Source organism: Cucurbita pepo, chromosome LG03 (assembly GCF_002806865.2).
Source record: "Cucurbita pepo subsp. pepo cultivar mu-cu-16 chromosome LG03, ASM280686v2, whole genome shotgun sequence".
NCBI lineage: Eukaryota > Viridiplantae > Streptophyta > Magnoliopsida > Cucurbitales > Cucurbitaceae > Cucurbita > Cucurbita pepo.
In genome coordinates this window covers 9508907-9531032 of record NC_036640.1, presented here as the reverse complement: position 1 = coordinate 9531032, position 22126 = coordinate 9508907, and the positions used below count along the sequence as shown (strand labels likewise).

The following is a 22126-nucleotide window of genomic DNA, read 5'->3' as shown; positions in this document are numbered from 1 at the left end:
ATAATTTATTGAAATTTCAATCTTTCAATCTTGTGTTTCTTAAAATTTAAGAATACTAAGAAAATCACTCCAAACTGGCAGAAAATTTTATTAAATATCAAATTTACTACTATAATATAATAATAATTATTATATATATATAAACCCTTCTGGAAAAGTGCCTTGAATCAAGTAAAATAGGGCTTAGTATTAGCCTTGGGATTTGGCTAAGAGTATTTTGAAAGGAAAGGGCAAAATGGCCTAAAAAAAGGTGGAAAGTTGTGTTGCGCCCATACTTTTGTGACATTGGTGTTTCCTACTTTGGCCCTTTTTTGAATGCTTTAGGCCATAAGATATGGTCAAAAGGTTATAAAAATTAACCATTTTTTTAGACATTCATGAAGCCTATCATACCATTCATTCACTTTCAAGCTATACAAATATAATCCATGTGATAAAGCCTTTTGCTTTCGTTCATTCAAAGGGTTTGGTTTAAATTGTTTTAAAGGATACACAAAAAGTCTGCAAAGTAGTCAGTCAATTGAATGGCTAACGTGATGATGAAGAATGGGAAGAAACTGTAGTAAATTAGCAGAAGAATAATCCATGAATGTTTGAAATGATAATTTTAACATAATGGGGATTACCATTGATTTCAAAGAAGTTGAGAGAGTAAAGGAATAATGAGTGAAAATCCTGCTGCTATGCAAATGTGTAATCGAAGATGAGCCTGCAGAAAGAGAAATGTTGGTAGCTATGGTTAGAAGCGAAGCCCCTTTGAAAGGATGAAATAGATTGAATCTGAAGCGGTAAGAGAAATTGGATACTTGCTTCAATAACTATGGCGTATACATCAAATACATTGTATGATGAAGACATCAGGTTTTTTAGCTCTGTTTTGCTTGTAACCATTCGACGAAATTGTCGAGGATCAACGGCCAAGCGAGTTCTGAGTCGTAATTGCTCAGGTCTGGAAAACTTATCTGCATAATGATCAATATGTGTCACAGCTTGAATTGAGGACATCAATACCATATGGTGATGATACAAACAAATCAATTGGAGGTGGATAGATAAGTTAATCTTTCATAAATATTACACTTCTCCTTCAGACTGATTTTCAATACAAATGGGAATTATTGTACGAGTTAAAGTAGCAAGAAAAATTCTTGAAATTAGTTAACCCAATTGGAAAAGAAAAGAATTCAGTTAATTCACAAACTTAAATATCTACATTGTTTTGCTGAATTCAAGGGATGAGAAGATCATTGAATTGGCAGTGACTCTCTAGTAAAATTCAGGGCAAATTTATAGTAGATTCCAAAAACTATCTGCCTCTCAATTTTTCTTACTGTATTCCACCAGTAGTGCGATAGATGCAAGCAAATATAATGAAATGTGTCATGTTCATGTGCTTTGGGAGAGAATGAAAGTACCTCATTGCAGAATCGAAAGAAGCCCATCCATTGATCCATGTTAATAACCTTATAGTCACTTTGTATCTGCATACATAATACGAGCAAATAAGAAATTTTTATTCTGCCTTCTTGATGAGGGGGAAGACAGTAAAAATGTGATTAATCGATCAATAACCCAAAATGTTGAAACCCCTATGAAAGAAAATTTGTTACTCTACAACATGTCTTTCACAGAACCACCATTCATGAATCATCAACCATTTCTGAAGGTTCTCCTCACGCAGATTAACTAGGTGGCTAGAGCTGACTATCAGTAGTAATATGGTGAAGTCCATTTTATCATCCACTAGGTATGCTAGAGAGAGGCTATAACTCAAGAATGTACCTCTCTAAGACTAAGTGCATTATATTAAATATCTAGAAGTCCTCTAAGGCAGTGCTGGAGTTAACTGCAGTGCCAAATAAACCATGCCTGTGGATAAAGGTGGCAAATTAAAAGCAAAAAAAAACATGATGTGGCACTCACCTTCAAGTATTCGATAAATGCATGGACTTGGGCATGAAACTCGGACCCTAAAACAAGATCCAGCAACTCGCATATACTCTCTATGTCAATACTCTTTTGCTTATCCTCTAAGAAAATGTCCATGGAATAAAGATAACATAAAGATCAAATTGCAATATAGAGTAGAAGAAAATGAACCAAACTTGAAGATTAAAAATACAAAACAAACCTGTTAAACAATACCGAAATGCATAAGAATAGAAGTCCACAAAGTTTGACAGCCTCCTTACCTTTTCAAAATGTGAGGAATCGATAATTAAAAACTTTATGCGCAATAATTAAGCAATGCGCTAACTATATGTACTAATTTAGTTTGAAACTTTTAACAAGACAAGTATTGAACCTCTTTCTCAAGATCTGGTAGAGCCTTCTTTAATTTACTAACAGTGTCTGCCCTCAGGGACTTGAGGCCTGTGCGCCATTCTTCCTAACAGATATACAATAGGTTAAGGTTCCATCAAATGAATTTATAGATCTTGACAGCAAAAAATTTTAAGTCGAAGCTGAGAATATAAATGACAGGGTTTTCCTTATAAGCCAGTGCTTAACACAGATAAAATTGATGATTCTTTTTTAAAAAAATCAAATCAAATTCATTGAGGGTATGAAATTACAAAAGAAAGGGGAAGAACTCCTCTCCAAAGCAGTTACTAAAAACTCTCCACTTGAATAAAATAAAATATACCCTTCATAGATCACTATACATCAAGAAAATGAATGAGAAAGGATTAAATGATGTGGAAGCATATTGCAGTAAATAAAAGGACAACAATACTAGAAAGAAGATCTGCTGTATAATTTCTAATTTTGAAGGCCAACAAAAGAGTAAATATTCTTACCAGGGTAAAGTATCCTTGTTTTTCAGATTGCATTTTCCTGGTATGTGTAATCCATTAGTTTCTAGGCAATAAGGTCACACAAACAAAAAAAAGTTCAACTATCATATCAGTCGAGGTACAACTTACCACGCAAGCATCAAGATTCTTACATCAGTGGGATTCACTTCCATGTCTGAACAAAGACTTTCAATTCCTTCTGGACTGTTAAAACAATAGTCAGTATTGCATATCAAACGGACCTCATTCATACAAGTACTCAGAAGTCTCCTTAAAGATAAGGTGAAGAACATCCTTGATCATTAAAATAACATGGATGGGAAGTTTTGATGAAGAAAGATAATATTGTTCAAGCATAAGAAATCAACCACAAAAAAAGAGTTTATGATTGGAATATTGCTATGCATTTAAACAGTACAATACTGAATAAACAAAAAATAAAATAAAAATACAGGTACAAGGCAAAGCTAACTAGCAATGCTGAAAACGAGATATTTCAATGGACCAAAGTTGACTTACTCGATCAAACCAGAAGAGCCATTGGCATATGAGTAAAATAGGCTATCGATCCGTTCCAACTCTTTTGAGCTTGCTCGACTTGAAGCTGGATACATTGACAATCTTAAGTTCATAAGAATTGAGAAATTATCTTTTTTTGTTAATAAACGTACGCCTTCAAATTTCTACTCGGACCATTTCAACGAATTTCTACAGCCAAGTTCCTACTTATTCTATTTGTCAAGATACTTTTCGATACCGTAGATCACTGATTAATCATTCAGGCAAATTTAAAGTACATAAGTTGGGAGTCAACAACAACATAAATCCTTGACCATGGTCAATGAATTTTACATTGAAATGTTTTATTTAATTAGATCAGAAAAGCAAAGATAAGAATCTAAAATCCGGCCAAGAAGAACCCCCTATTAGCATGGTGGAAGAAATCCAAAAAATAAGATACTCACACATAAATCACCTCATAAGAACAAAAGAGTATACATCAACATGGGCATGATAATTATTACGATATAACCGAGAAAGCCACCTACCACGTAGTTTCGCTTAAGAACAGCCAGCAGACCACCATACAGAGTTCATTACTCAATTAAATTTGAAAAAAAAAAAAAAAATCTCGAGACAATGAATAAAAGTAGTTTGCATGTTCAGATTCTTTTTCTTTCAATTCCCAAGTATACAACTCTCACTTTCTAATGAAACCAACTCACTCCATGTCATCTCGGATTAGCTCTTACAGGTGCTCAGGTACATGCACAAAACAATCTGTAATATAAGCTTGAAATTCCCAAATTTGATAGCCGTAACACAATTAGCTAACTACAAGAGCTATTCACCCCACTGAAACCTCACTCTATTTAAACACAAACTAAATCATCAACATAGCAAGATGCACACACAACATCGAGAACGTAAAAATCTCCCGAGACAAAGGCATCGTAGGAGTATAATCAATCAATCAATCAAAGACAAAACCATGTCCATGACCAGAACACACAATTAACCAGAGTATATAACAACAGGATGATCGATTCCCATGGCGAGAATTACAAGTAGAAGAATTAGAATTGTGGAAAAAACAAAGGATCAAATACCGGAACGAAAGAGATCGACGGCGGAAGAATTAACGGAAGCTGAATTGGGTTGACCGGTCTTCCTTGTAGCAGAGCGCCGCATCTTCTTCTTCTTCGAGTGCAATTGGATTGGGAAGGAGAAGATAAGAAGAGAAAGCAAAGAAGAAGATTGATTTTTGTCGCACCAAATTGGAGAACACAGAAACAACGACTAACAACAAATCTAATTTCCTTTTCTTTCATTTTTTGTGGAATTAAATAAATATACATTTATTTAATACACTAAATTAATAAATAAATAAATAATACTTCTAAGTATTCTTAAATTTTAAAAAATAATAATTAATAATATCATTAAATTTAAATAATAATAATAAATATATTTACCATTATTTTAATATTTTGCTTAAACAGGGAATTTTAAAAATATATTTTTAATTTTAAAAGTATTTTAAAAATAAAAAATTTTAGAACTTTAATAACATCTTTAGATTTTTTTTTTTTCATAGTCAAAATAAATAATTTTTTTTAAAAAAAAATTAGAGATATTAATGATATTAATAAATTATGGTTTTCATATCATTTTGCTTGTTGATTGTCTTGGATGTGTCGTAGGCTAGTTGATCGTTTTGGATGAACATCGACTTGTTGATTTGTTTGTATCAGCTCCTAGTTTGTTGATCGACTTGAATAATCCTTTTAGCTTGGTGACCGATTAGAATAAACCCCTAACTTGTTGATCTATAATCAACCAAGTTTGTTGATCGTCTTGGATTGACTTTTGGACTGTTAATTGACTGACTTGTAGATCTATTTGTATTAATCATTGGCGGGTTAATTAGTTTGGATTCATTGATCTTCTTGATACGTTGTGTGCTTCAAATGTCTTCCACTTTCCTTTTGAATTCTAGCTTCGAGCGGACCGATCAATAACTAAATGTTGGTTTAGGTTTGGTTCACTTTAAGACTGAGCTTGAGCTCATTTAGACTCTACTCAACGATATTAATAAGTTTGGTTAACCAATTTGTAGCTAGTTTGGGCTAACTTAGTCTCGGGACCAGATGTTGTGGAGCATAATTTGATTGGACATCATTGAAGTTCACAATAGATCGATCTAAATGTCATTAATTGATCTATCAAAATTCCACATATTTTTATTTAATTTGAAGACAAGTGTAAACTTGTAATTGGTCTCGATGTATTAATATATGTTTTTATCATTAATTTAAATTAATAATATGACAATGTATTAATGTACCTAACTCGAGTGTAGGGTTTGATTTATATATTTATATGTGTAGTGTAATATTAAAAGCAATAAATCTAAAAAAAAAAATAGAAAATTTCCCTCGAACAACTTTTGTTCTTTGTCCGAACATAATCTCTAAGAGGCAGCTCCTTACTTGCCTCTTCAACCTCGATTATAATATATATATTTCTTAATTTGAATTTTTAAAAATTATGTTGACCGAACATCATATTATAACAGAAATTATATTGAAAAAAAAAATTATGTTAGACTTATTTGATCCGTTCTTGTACATAATCAATCAGGATTAACGCCAAGGTAAAGCTCGTTTTTAATACACTCGGCCATTTGGATATCATTTATCAGACCTATTTTGGGTGTAATATAAATTACATTTTTAACTTTTAAATTTTACGTGACTTACTCCTAATTTTTTTACCATAGTTTTCACATTTTTTAAGTCAAATTCTAAAAACTATTATTTTAGTTTTAAAATTTTGATTTATTTATTTTTAATATTATTAAGGTCAATTATGAATAGCTTCTAATTTAAGCATTTTAGGGTCAGTTTTTAATAGCTTCCAATTTAAGCACTTTGAAAGGAACAATTATTATATTTTATATTTTTTTTGGAAATTATTTTAAATGATGAATATGTTTGATTGGAATCAATTTAAAAATATTTTTATCAATTATAAATATGTTTTTATTTATCATAATATATTTATCTTGGAAATTTCGCATTATAAAATTATATTTTTATTTTTTATTTTTTATTTTTATAATTCAGTTTTTGTTCAAATAGATAAAAGTTTTAAAATTGAAACTATCTATTTTGATTTTCATTAAATAAAATTCACAAATATACTTTAAATTATTAATTTTTTCAGATGTGTTTATATATAAATAAATAAAAAATTATATTTGTAAGATTAATTTTCCGTCTCTTTAAATTTTGTGTTAATAGCCATCGTGTTTTCTAAGCCCTATTTTGACGTTCAGCCATTCCTCTCTCTCTCGTTGCCAGCCACTTCACCCGCGCACGCTGCACTCTCAGCTGCCGCAGTCTCAGCCTTCCGACGAAATCGCTGTCTCTCCGAGCAATCAGAGTTGCTTATCTCTGTTTTTTTCCCCTCGGAAACACGGTGAAGGTAATTCGCTCTCGAAATCTCTCTCTTTTGTTTAATTCTGTTAACGTAGAATGATGTCAGTATATTTCTTCAAATCTCTTGATGGTTCGCGTTGTGATACTTGCAGGTAGCTCCTAATGTCTGCATTTGCGAATCCTAACCCTAATAAATCCGTCGAGGTAAGTAATTATCGATGTGTGCAACGTGCGTAAGATTTTGGAACTCGATTTCATTTGTAAATCAGTTCGATGCCTAGTTTGGTCTGGTTTAAACTTAATTGTTGTGTTTCTTTTTTAATGCCTGTTTTTAGGTTGCTCAGCCTCCGAGTGATTCTGTGTCGAGCCTTAGTTTTAGTCCAAAGGCCAATCACTTGGTTGCCACTTCATGGGATAATCAGGTCCTTTTCTTTTTCCTCTTCTTTTCAACTCTTTTTGTGCTTTTACTTGCTTATTTAACCGTTTTGTTTATTTTCTATCCAGATTAGGGTTTACTTTTATGCGAATAAGAAAGTTTTGCTTGCTATTTTTACTTTTCTTCGAGGTGTTCTATCCAAATTAGCTAAGAGAATGTCAATTGATGTATAGTCTTCGAGGTTTGCGAGTTTATTCTATAATTTAATTGTAATGGCTCTGCAGGTTCGTTGTTGGGAAATAATGCAAAATGCAAGTAATGTTGCCAGTACGCCTAAGGCTTCTATATCTCACGATCAACCGGTATATAACAATTTAGTTTTGGTTTTGTGGTTTGATTAGAATTTTGTTGCTGTAAGATCCAAAACGTTGCTAAGTTATCTTGCACATTACTTTTTGGCTTAGGTTTTATGCTCAGCGTGGAAGGACGATGGAACAACTGTGTTTTCTGGAGGCTGCGACAAACAAGTTAAAATGTGGCCCTTGTTGTCCGGTGGCCAAGCCATGACTGTAGCCATGCATGAAGCACCTGTCAAAGAAGTTGCGTGGATCCCTGAGATGAGCCTATTAGTCTCTGGAAGCTGGGACAAGACATTGAAGTAAGCACCAATCTGTTGATTCTTAATTATCTTTAAGTAATTAAAACATGCGTTCTGTGACATCCATATATTCTTTTCAATATGAGTAGCACAGTTTCACTATTAGAGCTCAGTTCATTATTGTGGAACATGAAAAACATTCTAGGAGTCAGTTTCAAACAATTTGTCTCACTAGCCTGTTTTGATGTCGGTTCATCCATCTATGATGTGGGCATCTTGTTTGTTCAAACTAAGGCACGTGTAAGCAAGACATGTGGCTCTGGCCTCTGCCTTTCTATGGCATGAGTTGATGTAGTATTGCTCCTTAATTTTTTCCTCAAATGGTTTCACTGTTTTATGTTTCTTCCTAAGATTAATTATGAATATGAGTGTGTATTTTGTTTTAACATAAAATTACATGTTGAACCATTTCAATTAGTCAGGTTAAAATGAAAGATGTTGCTGAAAATAAGTGGGTTCATATCCACTAAGCACCTGACTCTCCGTCTCTCTCTCTCTCTTAGCATTTTCTCTTGTTTTGATATTCTAGAACTTGCATCACTGCAGTCCCTAGTTAATATGATGAAAAATAGCAAATGCGCCCTGCAAAGGTAGACAATTTGCCCTTTTCTGGTCTACATGTTCACCCTTTGCCTTTTGTTTTTCTACCATGTGGAAGTGTAATTGTAGATTGTGGTAGATTACCTATGTTTTCTAGTTATGATGAAAAGATTTGATGGGGTTCTATAAATTCTCAGGTATTGGGATACAAGGCAGCCAAACCCAGTGCATACTCAACAACTTCCTGATCGCTGTTATTCAATGACAGTGAGATATCCACTAATGGTAGTTGGTACTGCAGACAGAAATCTGATAGTGTTTAACTTGCAAAATCCTCAGGTATTGTTTTTTTCTTTTTTCCTATCATTTCTTCTACAATGTAATATATGAAGTTGTGTATAATATTCTTTAAATTTCAGTTTTTGACATCTGCTTGTGGGGTCTTTCTGTGACAGAATGAATTTAAGAGAATTGTTTCACCCTTGAAGTATCAAACAAGATGTGTAGCTGCCTTTCCTGATCAGCAAGGTTTTTTGGTAATATTTCCATCCCTTATATTCCTTTGTTTAGATGTTGCTTGCTTTCAAGTATAATTCTTATATTATGTCTTGATGATATATATATATTTTTTTTGATAAGAGACTGTCTTGATGATATTTTAGTTACTACTACTTCCAGAATAAGAATCTACTTCCAGATTCTTATTTCTTTACAGGTTGATCTTAATGTGAAATTGCTTAATTTGAGTTCATTAACAATTCCAGGTTGGTTCAATTGAGGGAAGGGTTGGTGTTCATCACCTTGATGAGTCTTTGGCGAATAAGAACTTCACTTTTAAGTGCCACAGGGATGGATCTGAGATATATTCTGTCAACTCCTTGAACTTTCATCCCGTAAGTTTGTATTAAATTATTTATTTTTTGAAGCATAAATAAATCCAAGAAACTTCAAAACTACACAAATTCCCAATTTTTTTCTTTCTAGAAGAACTTTGGAAAATCAGAGGGGAGAAGTCTTCTCCAGCTTTTGAGCACTGCACTCATTTGAATGTAAAATTCGTTAAATGAAGGCACATGTATTGAAGCCTATTGTATATGTCTTCGCCCTTCAGAAACCCAAATTGGGGCTTTTCATTTTACACAATACATTTACTACCTCCTTCAAGATCAAATTCTGGAATTTTCTACCTCCTCCAATCAAGTCGAGTGCCATCAATTAGCTGCAAAAGATTTCAAGCTTACTTCCCTTCCTCATCTCAAACTTGTACTCCAGTGATGATCATCCACCATGGATAGCTGGCACCTCCTGATCTTTTAGTTCTAGTATACTTCCCAAAATCTTCTTTTCCATTATTTCTAACCATCACTTTGTGCCTTTGCTTATTTGGCTCTCTGGAAATCTCTACACCGTTTGGATTCTTATTTTTTAAGCTCCTGACTCCTTAACTGTCACTACACACAAGCTTAGCAATCATGTTCCAACCAACTAATTAATTGACCTCTTCTCTTCATTTCCACTCCAAATAAATACACCCAATCCATATTGGCATTTGGAAAATCGAATTGTAGTACTCAGGGAGGTTAGAAGGTACTGCATTACGTAATAATATCCTTCCACCCTAGACGAGCAAATTTTTTTTTTCATCTGTCAACTTTTCCTTGTGGTTTTTCTATAGTAGGAAGTTGGACCTCCATTTTTATTTAATTTACCCCCAAAGACATATGAAAAAGGAAGGCATTCTCACCTAGGATAGTGTACTGTTGTTGGCTATTTTTTAAGATGACAAGGATTTTTCCTGATTGGTGCGCTCATAAGTGATTATCTGCTACCAATTCGCCATAATTTGCAGCATCTTGATTAATGGTTCTTTAAATCTTGCTATTTATTGACCGGAACTTTCTTTCAGGTGCATCACACTTTTGCAACTGCAGGGTCAGATGGTGCTTTTAATTTCTGGGACAAGGATAGCAAACAGAGGCTGAAGGTGCCTTCAATATCTTTATTATACTTACAGCTACATAATCCTCTTTTCTCAGTCTTCTTCCATCTGTATAAAATAGCTTATGGTTGCATCGGAACTACATTTAGAAAACTTGTTAGGTGGGAATAATGCTCAAAAACAAGTTGCTAACAAGTTTTTGGCTCAATTAATATTTTCATAATTTAACTTCATTTCCAGTTGTTAGCTTTAAGAACAATCAGTATATTCATTTTTTAGAAGATTAAATTGAGTAAAAAACTAACGTGAAACTTAATATTCACCTATGTACTTGAATTAAATGAACCTGTGCAATACCTCCAACATCTAAATATTTTTTTGGGAGGTAGTGCAGGTTGTAGAGATCTATAATAACTTGAGAGCAGGGAAAAGGGGAAAAAAACTGCAAGAACATGTCTGCATACAACTTGTTCTAGTTTTACAATTAGTTCCTTCTATAACAAATTATCTGTTCTGTTCTATTAATCAACACAGAACTCTTAAGTGTATGACTTTTATGTGTCAAGTCACTACCTTTTCCTTCAATTTATTAACATCTAGAAAATATTTAGAGTATTCTTCTTAATGAACGAATGGTGAATGGTTATCTTTTTTGCTTCCAGGCTATGTTACGGTGCAGTCAGCCCATAAGTAGTAGCACTTTCAACCAGGATGGGTCAATATTTGCATACTCAGTACGTATCAACTTAATTATTAATCTTTTAATTCTTTTTATCAATTGTTGATGCTTGCTTCTTTAAGTTACACCACCTTTCCCTCAAATGTTACACGAGCACCCATCATAATCCATTATTTCCAGCAGCAGCTATAGCAACGTGCATTTCATTAGAGAGATAGCGATCGTTAGATAATAGGTTTGTTGCAAATAGACTTAATGGATCGAGTGTTTAGAAAATAGTAGATAAGCATTCGAAATAGCTCGGAAGTGGGGCCTAAGGGAGGGCTCTTGAATTTCTTATTATCCTTTAAGCCTTTTCTTTATTCCTACAATGTTTCTCTTTAAACTATAATGTTTCAACCAGTTGTAATTGAAAAGCTTTCAGACCCCAATATGTGCAAGTTGTATTAACGTTATACGCATGATATGGTACCCGTACTCCTTGAGACTGAAATCTCTTTCTAGCAAACAGCGGGAATACTTCTGTTCATAGTTTTAAAGAACGCTAGAAAGATATTATTTGACGTGAGCTGAACTCGACATGTGGGATTTCTATAGGTGTGCTATGATTGGAGTAAAGGGGCAGAAAATCACAACCCAGCAACAGCAAAGACTTGCATTTACTTGCACCTTCCACAGGTACTTGGTGTACATAATCTTTTTATTACCTTTTTTTCTCTGTTCTTATTTGGAATATCGTTGAAAACTGACTGAGAAATTTGCCTTTTCGTTGTAGGAGTCCGAGGTTAAAGGCAAGCCTCGGGTTGGGGGCAGCGGAAGAAAGTAGTCACTGTAAAATCGATTACATTTCCCCCCTTCGAATGTATCTTTATTCTTTAATGTCAAATTACTAATAGGTTAAAACTAGGTTTGCAAAAATCTTGAATATATTTCTAGTTTAGAACGTCATGTATGGCTTTTTGTATGATTGGAAATACTGAATTTTCAAATACATAATAGATCTACTGCCGTTGTTTTCCTTCGGCTAAGAAACTGTAATTTTTACCAAGTTGATAACCAGTGGTGATGTTTTTAGTGAGGTTGAACAGTTTTAATTTGAAGCACACTGCCGAATTTTGATGACCCAATTGGTTGATTGATAGGATTTTTATAATATTTCTGAAGCCAAGTTTAGCGATTTTGATTAGTTCTATTGGTTATATAAGTTTTTACTCGATCAAACTTAATCCTTTCAACCTATGCACAAAATAACTTGTTTTCGACCTATGCACAAAATAACTTGTTTTCGTAATATCAATCATGATCTCTTACATGATAGCGCCCAATAAATATTTCAAACGCTTAAGATATATATTAAATATACAAATGAAGTTTAGAGATTTATGTAACATTTTTTAAAATTTTGTAGATCTTTGAGTTATGAAATTGAAGAATTAAATAGGAACGAGTAATTTGGTAAGACTTTTTGGATGGAGTTCATGAACCTAAAACCCTTTTTTAAGTAGAATTGTTTTGAACAAACTGGTTCAAATGAAAGTTTTTAAACGGATATTTTTTAGTTTAACCTAATTATTATAAGAAAGCTATCCTTTGACTCTACCGTTTGATATTTAATTTTGTTTTTTTTTTTCCGTTGATTAATTAATTATATGTAAATAAGCCGTTAAACGCTCCTTTCCGTTAATGCATTAGAAGAGGGGGGAAACGGAGAGTTACAAAAACCTAACCCCCAAACAAATCAAATTCTTTCATTCCCTTTCTTCTTCCTTCCTTCCCTAACCTCTCTGCTTTCCCTTTCTGTTCGTCGTCTCCGATTTCAATTCCTGTGTTGCTCCGGCGACGAAGGTGGTCTTAGTCATTAGTTTCTGCAACCGACTACCCGGAGACGATGTCTGCTGTGGTGTGCGGAACCAAGAGATCCTTCTTTGAAGAACTCCCCCCTTCGCCTCCCATTTCCAAGCGCCTCCGCTGCTCCTCTTCTACTTCTCCCATTACTTTCCCTGCGCCCTCCTCTCTTATTGACCACCTCCACCATTTGTTTCCCCACATGGACCATCAGGTTTCTTCTTACTTCCCTTTCTTCTTTCACTCCGATTTTAATTCCTGTTTTTTACTCCCTGCTTCTGTGTAATCTCATATTTCTTGATGCCATTATAGCCTGAATCTTGATGGCCTTGGGGGACTCTTGTTATTCTCTTCTTGTATGTATTGCTTAAATATGCCTCTGGATTGTGCAATATCAACTAATTCGACTTACTTGCGGAATGGAATTTTAGTGGTTCGATTCAGTTTTATTTCGCAATGCATCTCTTTCGGTGACTTGTTTCATAACTGCTGCATGTATGTTATAATTAATACTATCCCCCAGGGTTTTCTTGATCGTGCTTTGATTTTTCCTTCCAGCTTCTTGTAAGAGCCCTTGAAGAATGTGGCAATGACTTGGATGCTGCCATCAAAAGTCTGAGTGACCTGTGTTTGGGGTCTGCTGTTGAGAATCCTGTTGCTACTGCAGAACCAGAGCCAAATTTGGATCAAGGTATCACAAAATTCTAAGCAATGAAGGACATGCTTCATATGTTGTTTCTTTATTTCTATTCGCTCAAGATTTTAATTATATTATTATGATGAATTCATCACATTCAAGATTAAATCCCCTGTTCAAGAATTTGATGCATGCTTTTTTCATGGAAGTGATCCAATGGGTCCCCCTAACTTGCTGTCCCNCTATAAAGATCAATAATTCAGTGCATGCCTAAAAATTTCTCAGGTTCGATTGCTAACAATGGAGAGGCTGCAGCTTCTGAGAATTGTTCAGTACCGAGCAGCGTTTCTCTTGATGGTAGAAAATGGATTGACTTGTTTGTTGTGGAAATGGCGAGCGCTATCGACGTAGCTGATGCTAGGAGTCGTGCAGCAAGAGCATTGGAGGCTTTAGAGAACTCAATTAGTGCACGTGCTGGTGTTGATGCTGCACAAAATTTCCACAAGGTACTTCAGTTTTAATGGCCACTACAAATAACTTTCCACATCATTGGGTTACAATTTTGGGATACTGGTAGGCTTTCTGGTTTGGGTTACTTGCTTGTTAAACATGCTATTGCCATAAAGTAAGGAGCCAGGCTTGTAAACTTATGTTCTTTTCACTGTCACCCAGGAGAATATGCAACTGAAGGAACAAATTGAAGTACTTCTACGAGAAAATACAATTCTTAAGCGAGCGGTTGCGATTCAGCATGAACGTCAGAAGGAATTTGAGGGTAAAAATATAGAGTTGCAACATCTTAAACAGTTGGTATGTCAATATCAGGAGCAGCTCAGAACCCTAGAGGTGAGGGGAATAAATGTACAACTTTTCTAAGTTTCTTCCCAATTATCAACAGTCCTGGTTTAATTTAAGTTCTTAAACATGTTTGTGTTGATGCAACTTTTTCTGACCAGTTGAAAAAAAAAAATCCTGTTGGTTTTGTTATACAGATAAACAATTATGCTTTGACAATGCATTTGAAGCAGACTGAACAGAGCAGCTCGATTCCGGGACGCTTCCATCCCGATGTGTTCTAGCAAAGAGAAATTTAATTGATCTAAATTATTGGTTGCAGAAAGAAACTAGTAGAGAGCGTGAGTGAGAGGAGGAATGGGGAGCATATTCATTAGCATATCAGTCTCCTATGAATAGAGGTACTGCTAATCAGTGTGTTTGTTTTTTTTTGTAGCTCGAGTTTCAAACTTGAATCGTGACTGCTACTGTAGCTTTTTTGAACTTCACCCTGTTCAAGAATTTGATGCATGCTTTTTTCATGGAAGTGATCCAATGGGTCCCCCTAACTTGCTGTCCCTAGTTTGGAATCCTAATTATACCCTTGCCTTGTGCAGATTAGAGGAGGGTTTAGGTTTTGATTAAGATTTGAAAAACAAGAAACGGAGTTCTCATTCAGAGTACTATGAATCCATTTTCTTAGAATAAGATGTATTCTTTTCTCATGTAAGAGACTCAATGGTTTGCTACCTTAGTTCTGAAATGCTGGAGGTTAAGCTGTATGAGGAACGATAATCTTCCTTAATTCATTTGTGGTTGATGCTTGTGTTGCCCCTGATCGTTTTATAATGTGTTTTTTTTTTTTTTCNTCTACGAGAAAATACAATTCTTAAGCGAGCGGTTGCGATTCAGCATGAACGTCAGAAGGAATTTGAGGGTAAAAATATAGAGTTGCAACATCTTAAACAGTTGGTATGTCAATATCAGGAGCAGCTCAGAACCCTAGAGGTGAGGGGAATAAATGTACAACTTTTCTAAGTTTCTTCCCAATTATCAACAGTCCTGGTTTAATTTAAGTTCTTAAACATGTTTGTGTTGATGCAACTTTTTCTGACCAGTTGAAAAAAAAAAATCCTGTTGGTTTTGTTATACAGATAAACAATTATGCTTTGACAATGCATTTGAAGCAGACTGAACAAAGCAGCTCGATTCCGGGACGCTTCCATCCCGATGTGTTCTAGCAAAGAGAAATTTAATTGATCTAAATTATTGGTTGCAGAAAGAAACTAGTTGAGAGCGTGAGTGAGAGGAGGAATGGGGAGCATATTCATTAGCATATCAGTCTCCTATGAATAGAGGTACTGCTAATCAGTGTGTTTGTTTTTTTTTGTAGCTCGAGTTTCAAACTTGAATCGTGACTGCTACTGTAGCTTTTTTGAACTTCTATTGTTTCCCTCATAGATTTCAATTAAAAGTCTTTGTTCAATTGGATGATATACAATCATGAAGTTGAAAGTATTAGAGACTATGAGAGGTGTACCGTGCCGAAAAATAGTAGAAACTATAAATAAAGTCTAAAGTTATTCTCACCTAAAATATTAGAGTAGCACACGGCTTGGGTAAATGTCTCACTATTGGAGTTAAGAAATGCAATCACATGCAATCACATGCAATCACATGCAATCGTGTTTGGGACCTATCATTAAACATCATTTCATGGCTTTGGTCTCAACTTCAAGTCTGGGCGGTATTGGATATGTAGTACTCCTCTACAAACACGGCCCATGCTCGCACACATGAACCCTCAGGCGAGTTTGTTTACGTACCCTTGAAACTTGTCTTTAGTTGGCTTACATTCATGCTACCGTTATACTATGGTGGGAAGGGAGGGCACATAGCATCATGGTGTACATAATATCATATCATATTATCGTAGTGTACGTGCTCGTACTAATCATAACAGGGAAGTATTCCGATGCATTTAAACATACAATATGCGAGTCTTTTAAAACATTTCAAAATAATATCATGGACTTGTATGCTCATAACCCTAAGGGCTACAAATAACATGGATGCTTCTACTCTAACTTTAGTCTCATAACCATCACAGTCCATGTAGAAGTACTTTGCTTTTTTACTCGAAAAGTAAGAGTTGAATGTGGTTTTGGTATTTTAAGAAATGCTCAGTAAATGACTTCACAGTGACTCTATTGCTAGGTCAAGAAATGCAATCACATGCAATCGTGTATAAGACCTATCATTAAACATCATTTCATGGCTTTAGTCTCAACTTCAAGTTCGGGCTGTATTGGATGTATAATACTCCTCTACATACACGACCAAGAAATGCAATCACATTAAATTTTGTTTGAGACCTATCATTAAACATCATTTCATGACCTTGATCTCAACTTCAAGTCCGGGGCAGTATTGGATGTGTAATACTCCTCTACATACATAGCTCACGCACGCGCACATAAACCCCAGACGAGTTTGTTTACGTACCTGTAAACTTAGTCTTTAGTTAGTTTACACTCACGCTATCGTTATACCACGGAGGGAAGGGTATTAATGACAAATTTTTTAACTTTTTATAAGATTAAGGATATTAATACAACTATTTAAACGTTGAAACTTATTTTAAAAATGAGGTACAAATAATGTCCGTTCATATATTAGTGATAAAAACATTTTGAATATTTATTTGAAAATTTATAATAATGTTTAAAGAGTTTTTAACTTATATATATAGTTTAAAATATATTATTGAAATTTTTTAATATTCGAAAGTATTTTAAAATACAAAGTTGAAAAATATTTTATAAATTCAACCATTTTAGATAATCTAAACCACAAACTAAATCATTTTTAATATTCTATATTTTTCTTTTCTAAAAATTTCAACAAAATCTTTAGTAAATATTTCAAGCGTGCAAAAGAAATATGTATATTATTCTTATAAAATTATCGAAGAAATGTAACAAAAATTGAACATATAAAAATTGTAACAATTATTCAAGATAAATTAAGATCTCGATCTAATAATTATATATATTCTATTAATTTTTAGGATTTGAATAGGTTTGAATTTTTTTTAATTAAAGTGAAGGATTGGTAAAAACTTGGGTTAAATGATATATATTGTTTTTCAAATTAAAATCTTCGTAAATAAATAATTATAATCATTTTGTTTTGAATTTGAATTAAAAAGAAAATAAACGAGGGTATAAACGTAAATAGCCACTTCCGTTCCAGTTGCAACAGATGGCGCTAGACTGAAGGAGAAGGAAACAGAAAGTAGCAGCAATGGCGGAAGACCGGGCCTGCAGGAGAACCAAGAATCTCGCTCCTCCGCTCCTCCGCTCATTCCGATCAAGATCTCTCAAAAACATCCCTATAAAAGCACCTTACTCCTCCTCACTTCAACACAACAAGAAAAACCAAAAAAAGAATAAAACCATTAACCATTTTCCCCCCCCCGCCCAACCTCGATTTGAAGGAACCTGATGGCGCTTCATTAATCTATACTTATGGAAAATCGAAAACACTGATTTCACCAAAAACTCTCTCCGTTTTCTTTTTCGTTGCTATAATCATATATATTTTCTTCTGTTTCCTTCTTTATATATCTCAAAATGACCGACATCAGCTTAGAGGAGATCAAGAATGAGAACGTCGATCTTGTAAGTTCTTCTCATCTTGTTTATGTTTCTGTTTGAGAAACGATGAACGTATTGGAAGATTTGGTTTCAGTTTTCGAAGGAAGCTTTTGTTGATGGAACTTAAAATTTTGGCAATCTGTGATTTACAGGAGCGTATACCCGTTGAGGAAGTGTTTGAACAACTGAAATGTACCCGAGAGGGTTTGTCCTCAGAGGAGGGGCGCCAAAGGCTTCAACTCTTTGGCCCAAATAAGCTTGAAGAGAAGAAGGTCACTTAATAGCTTAATGATCAGATGTAGTTTTCTCCACTTTTGCTATCAATTGAAAGAAAATTCTAATGGTTTTTAAACTCTTCATGAACAGGAAAGTAAATTTCTCAAGTTTCTGGGGTTTATGTGGAATCCACTTTCGTGGGTTATGGAAGCTGCTGCTATCATGGCGATTGTTCTTGCCAATGGAGGGGTAACGTCTCTCTTTCTCTCTGTATTCTATAAGGAAAAGGATAAGCTCTTGCTGAGATAGTCATATGATTTTAATGGCTAAATTGCAGGGGCAACCACCCGACTGGCAAGATTTTGTGGGTATTACTGCATTGCTTATTATCAATTCCACAATCAGCTTTATAGAGGAAAACAATGCAGGCAATGCTGCAGCTGCACTCATGGCAGGACTTGCACCAAAAACCAAGGTAAAGAGTTGATTGATACATGTGTGATATTCCGAATCCCCATTACTAATGGAATCGAAATCATCTCTGACTTTGTTGTTCATGTTAGGTTCTTCGTGATGGAAGATGGTGTGAGGAAGAGGCTGCAATCTTAGTTCCAGGAGATGTGATCAGCGTTAAGTTAGGAGATATCATTCCAGCCGATGCTCGTTTGTTGGAAGGCGATCCGCTGAAGATTGATCAGTCGGCACTTACCGGTGAGTCTTTACCAGTGACAAGGAGCTCTGGTGATGAAGTGTTTTCTGGTTCCACTGTAAAGCAAGGGGAGATCGAGGCTGTTGTAATTGCCACTGGTGTCCACACCTTCTTTGGGAAGGCTGCTCACTTGGTTGATAGCACAAATCAAGTGGGTCATTTCCAAAAGGTGTTGACTGCCATTGGAAACTTCTGCATTTGCTCCATCGCCGTAGGGATGGTGATAGAAATAGTAGTGATGTACCCAATTCAACATCGTAGATATCGAGATGGTATTAACAATCTCTTGGTGCTACTCATTGGGGGTATCCCAATTGCCATGCCCACTGTTTTATCAGTCACTATGGCTATTGGTTCTCATAGGCTATCCCAGCAGGGTGCTATCACAAAGAGAATGACAGCCATTGAAGAAATGGCTGGAATGGATGTCCTCTGCAGTGATAAGACAGGAACTCTAACTCTCAATAAGCTTACAGTTGACAAATCCATGATTGAGGTGTTTGTTAGAGATGTGGACAAAGATACTGTGATTTTGCTTGGAGCTAGAGCTTCCAGGGTTGAGAATCAAGACGCCATTGATGCTTGCATTGTTGGGATGCTTGGTGATCCTAAGGAGGCCAGAGAAGGCATAAGGGAGGTCCATTTCTTGCCCTTTAACCCAGTTGAGAAGCGCACAGCTATTACTTATATTGACAATGATGGCAATTGGCACCGTGTTAGCAAAGGAGCACCAGAGCAGATCATTGAACTTTGTGACCTTCGTGATGATGTCAAGAAGAAGGCTCATTCAATCATTGACAAATTCGCCGATCGTGGCCTTCGTTCTCTCGCTGTTGGCCGACAGGTAATTGTTTGGTTTGGCCTCGAAATCCCATAATCTATAAGTGAATGACATTTATGATGATGAAATCTCTTTGTTGCTGCAGACCGTTCCAGAAAAGACCAAAGAAGGTGCAGGAGGGCCATGGCAATTTGTTGGTCTCTTGCCTCTCTTTGATCCTCCAAGGCATGATAGTGCAGAGACAATCCGAAGGGCACTTCATCTTGGTGTCAACGTCAAGATGATCACTGGCGACCAACTGGCCATTGGCAAGGAAACTGGCCGCAGGCTTGGAATGGGCACGAACATGTACCCATCTTCCTCACTTCTTGGACAAAGCAAGGACGAGTCCATTTCTTCTTTACCTATTGATGAGCTTATTGAGAAGGCTGATGGATTTGCAGGAGTCTTCCCTGGTGAGTCGAATTACTAAACCGATCGATCGATCCTAGGCTTTCTTTTAGTTATGTTTGTGCCTGAATGTCCGTTGTTGTTGTTAAATGCAGAGCATAAATATGAAATTGTAAGGAGGCTTCAAGAGAGGAAGCATATTTGTGGTATGACAGGAGATGGTGTGAATGATGCGCCAGCATTGAAGAAGGCCGACATAGGAATTGCAGTGGCCGATGCAACTGATGCTGCAAGAAGCGCTTCTGATATTGTCCTGACAGAGCCAGGACTGAGCGTGATCGTCAGTGCTGTTCTAACAAGCAGAGCCATTTTCCAAAGAATGAAGAACTACACCATCTACGCAGTCTCCATAACCATCCGTATTGTTGTGGGATTTATGCTTATAGCTCTCATTTGGAAATTTGACTTCTCCCCTTTCATGGTTTTGATCATAGCCATACTCAATGATGGCACCATCATGACCATCTCTAAAGACAGAGTAAAACCCTCTCCTCTCCCGGATTCATGGAAGCTCCGCGAGATCTTTGCCACCGGCGTTGTTTTGGGTTCATACTTAGCCGTTATGACTGTTGTGTTCTTCTGGATCGCTCACACTACCGATTTCTTTTCGGTAGGGAAAATTCCAAGCAATTGGGTTGTTGCTTTAGTTAATGATTCTGCTTCTGTGTTCATATTTTTCTTCGTGCAGGACAAATTTGGTGTGCGTTCCATCAGAGAAAGCAGCGGCGAGCTCACAGCAGCTGTCTATCTTCAAGTTAGCACGGTCAGTCAGGCACTCATCTTTGTGACAAGATCTCGAAGCTGGTCCTTTGTAGAACGCCCTGGTCTTCTCCTAGTGTTTGCTTTCTTCGTAGCACAGCTGGTAAGAACACTTGGAATATAAAGACATGAAATGAGCCCATGAAAGTTTAAGCTTACGATTTTCCATGGCTGATTTTGTTAAGGTGGCTACCCTGATTGCTGTGTATGCGAACTGGGCCTTTGCTGACATGAAAGGGATTGGATGGGGATGGGCTGGAGTGATCTGGATCTACAGCATAGTCTTCTACATTCCTCTGGATGTTTTCAAGTTTGCCACTCGATATGCATTGAGCGGCAAGGCTTGGGATAATATGCTCCAAAACAGGACTGCTTTCACATCAAAGAAGGATTATGGCATTGGCGAGAGGGAGGCTCAATGGGCTGCAGCTCAACGTACCCTTCATGGCCTGCAGCCTCCAGAAGTATCTGACCTCTTCCATGACAAGAACAATTACAGGGAGCTGTCTGAAATCGCTGAGCAAGCCAAGAAGCGTGCTGAGGTCGCAAGGTATAACCCCTATCAACTTAAGCTTTCTAAAACTGTAGAAACCGTGAGGCCTACTGCTATACGTAGTGAGCCAAAACTGACATTATCTACTAGTGGTAGGCGTGAACTGTTACGAATACTTTCTTTAGTGTTCAATCCGATATTTTCTTTTCTCTTTAGTGTTATGAATAATGATGATTTTGATATTGATTGTGAAGGTTGAGAGAGCTTCACACATTGAAGGGACATGTTGAATCGGTGGTGAAGCTAAAGGGACTGGACATTGAAACCATCCAACAACACTACACTGTTTGAAGAAGAAGACAGAGAGAGAGATACCGGCGCCGGAAAGGAGGCCGCCGGCGACAGCAAGCAGACAAAGAAATCAGAAAATTGAGATTTTGGTTTCGTTCATTATTGAGGCTGTCTTGTTGTTTGATTTTTGTAGTAGGAAAGTAGGATGATGGCAATAAGTCGCCAGCACGTGTGATTGTGATTTGCTGTAATCCTATGCTGGTCAATTAACCCGACACGTGTGAACGGATAGGGTCTTATTATTAATAAAATAAATAATTTTGAATTTAATTATATTTCAACTTTTTAATTTAAATTTAAGATATAAAACCCTAAAATTTGAAATAAATTTCATACCATTCATGATAGTTTAGTAACATTTAATCTCTATTATTAAAAAAATCTCATAAAATTAGATATCAAATTTTATTATGATACAAAAAAAGTATGAAATAAATAAATTTATTTTAAATGATATTTTATAAAAAAAAAAAAAAAAAAAAAAAAAAAAAAAAAAAAAAAAAAAAAAAAAAAAAAAA

General features: G+C 35.6%; 4 protein-coding genes across 10 annotated transcripts; 3 read left to right on the top strand and 1 right to left on the bottom strand.

The window, feature by feature from the left end:
- Positions 1 to 429: 429 nt before the first annotated feature.
- LOC111791656 (DCN1-like protein 4) lies at positions 430 to 4610 on the bottom strand. Of its 3 annotated transcripts, none has more exons than XR_002814668.1 (10): positions 4409 to 4610; positions 3318 to 3402; positions 2928 to 3002; positions 2802 to 2838; positions 2306 to 2389; positions 2132 to 2192; positions 1924 to 2030; positions 1416 to 1481; positions 811 to 962; positions 430 to 709 (listed from the first exon to the last, which is right to left on the bottom strand). XR_002814668.1 is itself a non-coding variant. In XM_023673085.1 (10 exons), the coding sequence occupies exons 1-9, from the start codon at positions 4488 to 4490 to the stop codon at positions 867 to 869; spliced, it is 693 nt and encodes a 230-aa protein (XP_023528853.1). In that variant the 5' UTR covers positions 4491 to 4610; the 3' UTR covers positions 432 to 709; positions 841 to 866. The 3 variants fall into 3 exon arrangements, 2 of the variants coding, with proteins under 2 accessions (XP_023528853.1, XP_023528852.1); XM_023673085.1 differs by having other exon boundaries at positions 432 to 709; positions 841 to 962; XM_023673084.1 differs by lacking the exon at positions 430 to 709 and having other exon boundaries at positions 740 to 962.
- Positions 4611 to 6589: 1979 nt separating this feature from the next.
- LOC111791654 (protein RAE1-like) lies at positions 6590 to 12012 on the top strand. Of its 2 annotated transcripts, none has more exons than XM_023673080.1 (12): positions 6590 to 6788; positions 6895 to 6946; positions 7078 to 7164; positions 7403 to 7480; positions 7583 to 7776; positions 8514 to 8655; positions 8772 to 8852; positions 9081 to 9209; positions 10223 to 10300; positions 10918 to 10989; positions 11532 to 11612; positions 11710 to 12012. In XM_023673080.1, the coding sequence occupies exons 2-12, from the start codon at positions 6905 to 6907 to the stop codon at positions 11758 to 11760; spliced, it is 1035 nt and encodes a 344-aa protein (XP_023528848.1). In that variant the 5' UTR covers positions 6590 to 6788; positions 6895 to 6904; the 3' UTR covers positions 11761 to 12012. The 2 variants fall into 2 exon arrangements, with proteins under 2 accessions (XP_023528848.1, XP_023528849.1); XM_023673081.1 differs by having other exon boundaries at positions 6883 to 6946.
- A 635-nt stretch (positions 12013 to 12647) lies between these two features.
- Positions 12648 to 15718, top strand: LOC111791655. 2 transcript variants are annotated; one of them, XM_023673083.1, is made up of 6 exons: positions 12648 to 12993; positions 13338 to 13470; positions 13702 to 13922; positions 14089 to 14134; positions 15071 to 15198; positions 15345 to 15718. In XM_023673083.1, exons 1-6 carry the CDS (start codon positions 12823 to 12825, stop codon positions 15429 to 15431), a joined length of 786 nt encoding a protein of 261 aa, XP_023528851.1. In that variant the 5' UTR covers positions 12648 to 12822; the 3' UTR covers positions 15432 to 15718. The 2 variants fall into 2 exon arrangements, with proteins under 2 accessions (XP_023528851.1, XP_023528850.1); XM_023673082.1 differs by lacking the exons at positions 15071 to 15198; positions 15345 to 15718 and adding an exon at positions 14409 to 14699 and having other exon boundaries at positions 12650 to 12993; positions 14089 to 14262.
- A 1778-nt stretch (positions 15719 to 17496) lies between these two features.
- On the top strand, positions 17497 to 21843 carry LOC111791652 (ATPase 9, plasma membrane-type-like). Of its 3 annotated transcripts, XM_023673077.1 has the most exons (10): positions 17497 to 17873; positions 18002 to 18121; positions 18216 to 18314; positions 18403 to 18540; positions 18629 to 19618; positions 19701 to 20010; positions 20101 to 20615; positions 20694 to 20867; positions 20950 to 21314; positions 21512 to 21843. In XM_023673077.1, exons 1-10 carry the CDS (start codon positions 17826 to 17828, stop codon positions 21606 to 21608), a joined length of 2856 nt encoding a protein of 951 aa, XP_023528845.1. In that variant the 5' UTR covers positions 17497 to 17825; the 3' UTR covers positions 21609 to 21843. The 3 variants fall into 3 exon arrangements, with proteins under 3 accessions (XP_023528845.1, XP_023528844.1, XP_023528843.1); XM_023673076.1 differs by having other exon boundaries at positions 20950 to 21587; XM_023673075.1 differs by having other exon boundaries at positions 20101 to 20867; positions 20950 to 21587.
- Positions 21844 to 22126: the final 283 nt, after the last annotated feature.

Coding starts and splice junctions, on each gene's coding strand:
- LOC111791656 (XM_023673085.1), bottom strand. CDS start 4,490: ATGCGGCGCTCTGCTACAAGGAAGACCGGTCAACCCAATTCAGCTTCC. Junction 2,193..2,305: donor TACCAGATCTTGAGAAAGAG/GTTCAATACTTG, acceptor CATTTTGAAAAG/GTAAGGAGGCTGTCAAACTT. Junction 1,482..1,923: donor CATTTATCGAATACTTGAAG/GTGAGTGCCACA, acceptor TTATGTATGCAG/ATACAAAGTGACTATAAGGT.
- LOC111791654 (XM_023673080.1), top strand. CDS start 6,905: ATGTCTGCATTTGCGAATCCTAACCCTAATAAATCCGTCGAG. Junction 7,165..7,402: donor CCACTTCATGGGATAATCAG/GTCCTTTTCTTT, acceptor ATGGCTCTGCAG/GTTCGTTGTTGGGAAATAAT. Junction 11,613..11,709: donor TTTACTTGCACCTTCCACAG/GTACTTGGTGTA, acceptor TTTTCGTTGTAG/GAGTCCGAGGTTAAAGGCAA.
- LOC111791655 (XM_023673083.1), top strand. CDS start 12,823: ATGTCTGCTGTGGTGTGCGGAACCAAGAGATCCTTCTTTGAAGAACTC. Junction 13,923..14,088: donor CTGCACAAAATTTCCACAAG/GTACTTCAGTTT, acceptor ACTGTCACCCAG/GAGAATATGCAACTGAAGGA. Junction 15,199..15,344: donor AGCAGCTCAGAACCCTAGAG/GTGAGGGGAATA, acceptor TTTGTTATACAG/ATAAACAATTATGCTTTGAC.
- LOC111791652 (XM_023673075.1), top strand. CDS start 17,826: ATGACCGACATCAGCTTAGAGGAGATCAAGAATGAGAACGTCGATCTT. Junction 19,619..19,700: donor CTCTCGCTGTTGGCCGACAG/GTAATTGTTTGG, acceptor TTGTTGCTGCAG/ACCGTTCCAGAAAAGACCAA. Junction 20,011..20,100: donor ATTTGCAGGAGTCTTCCCTG/GTGAGTCGAATT, acceptor TGTTAAATGCAG/AGCATAAATATGAAATTGTA.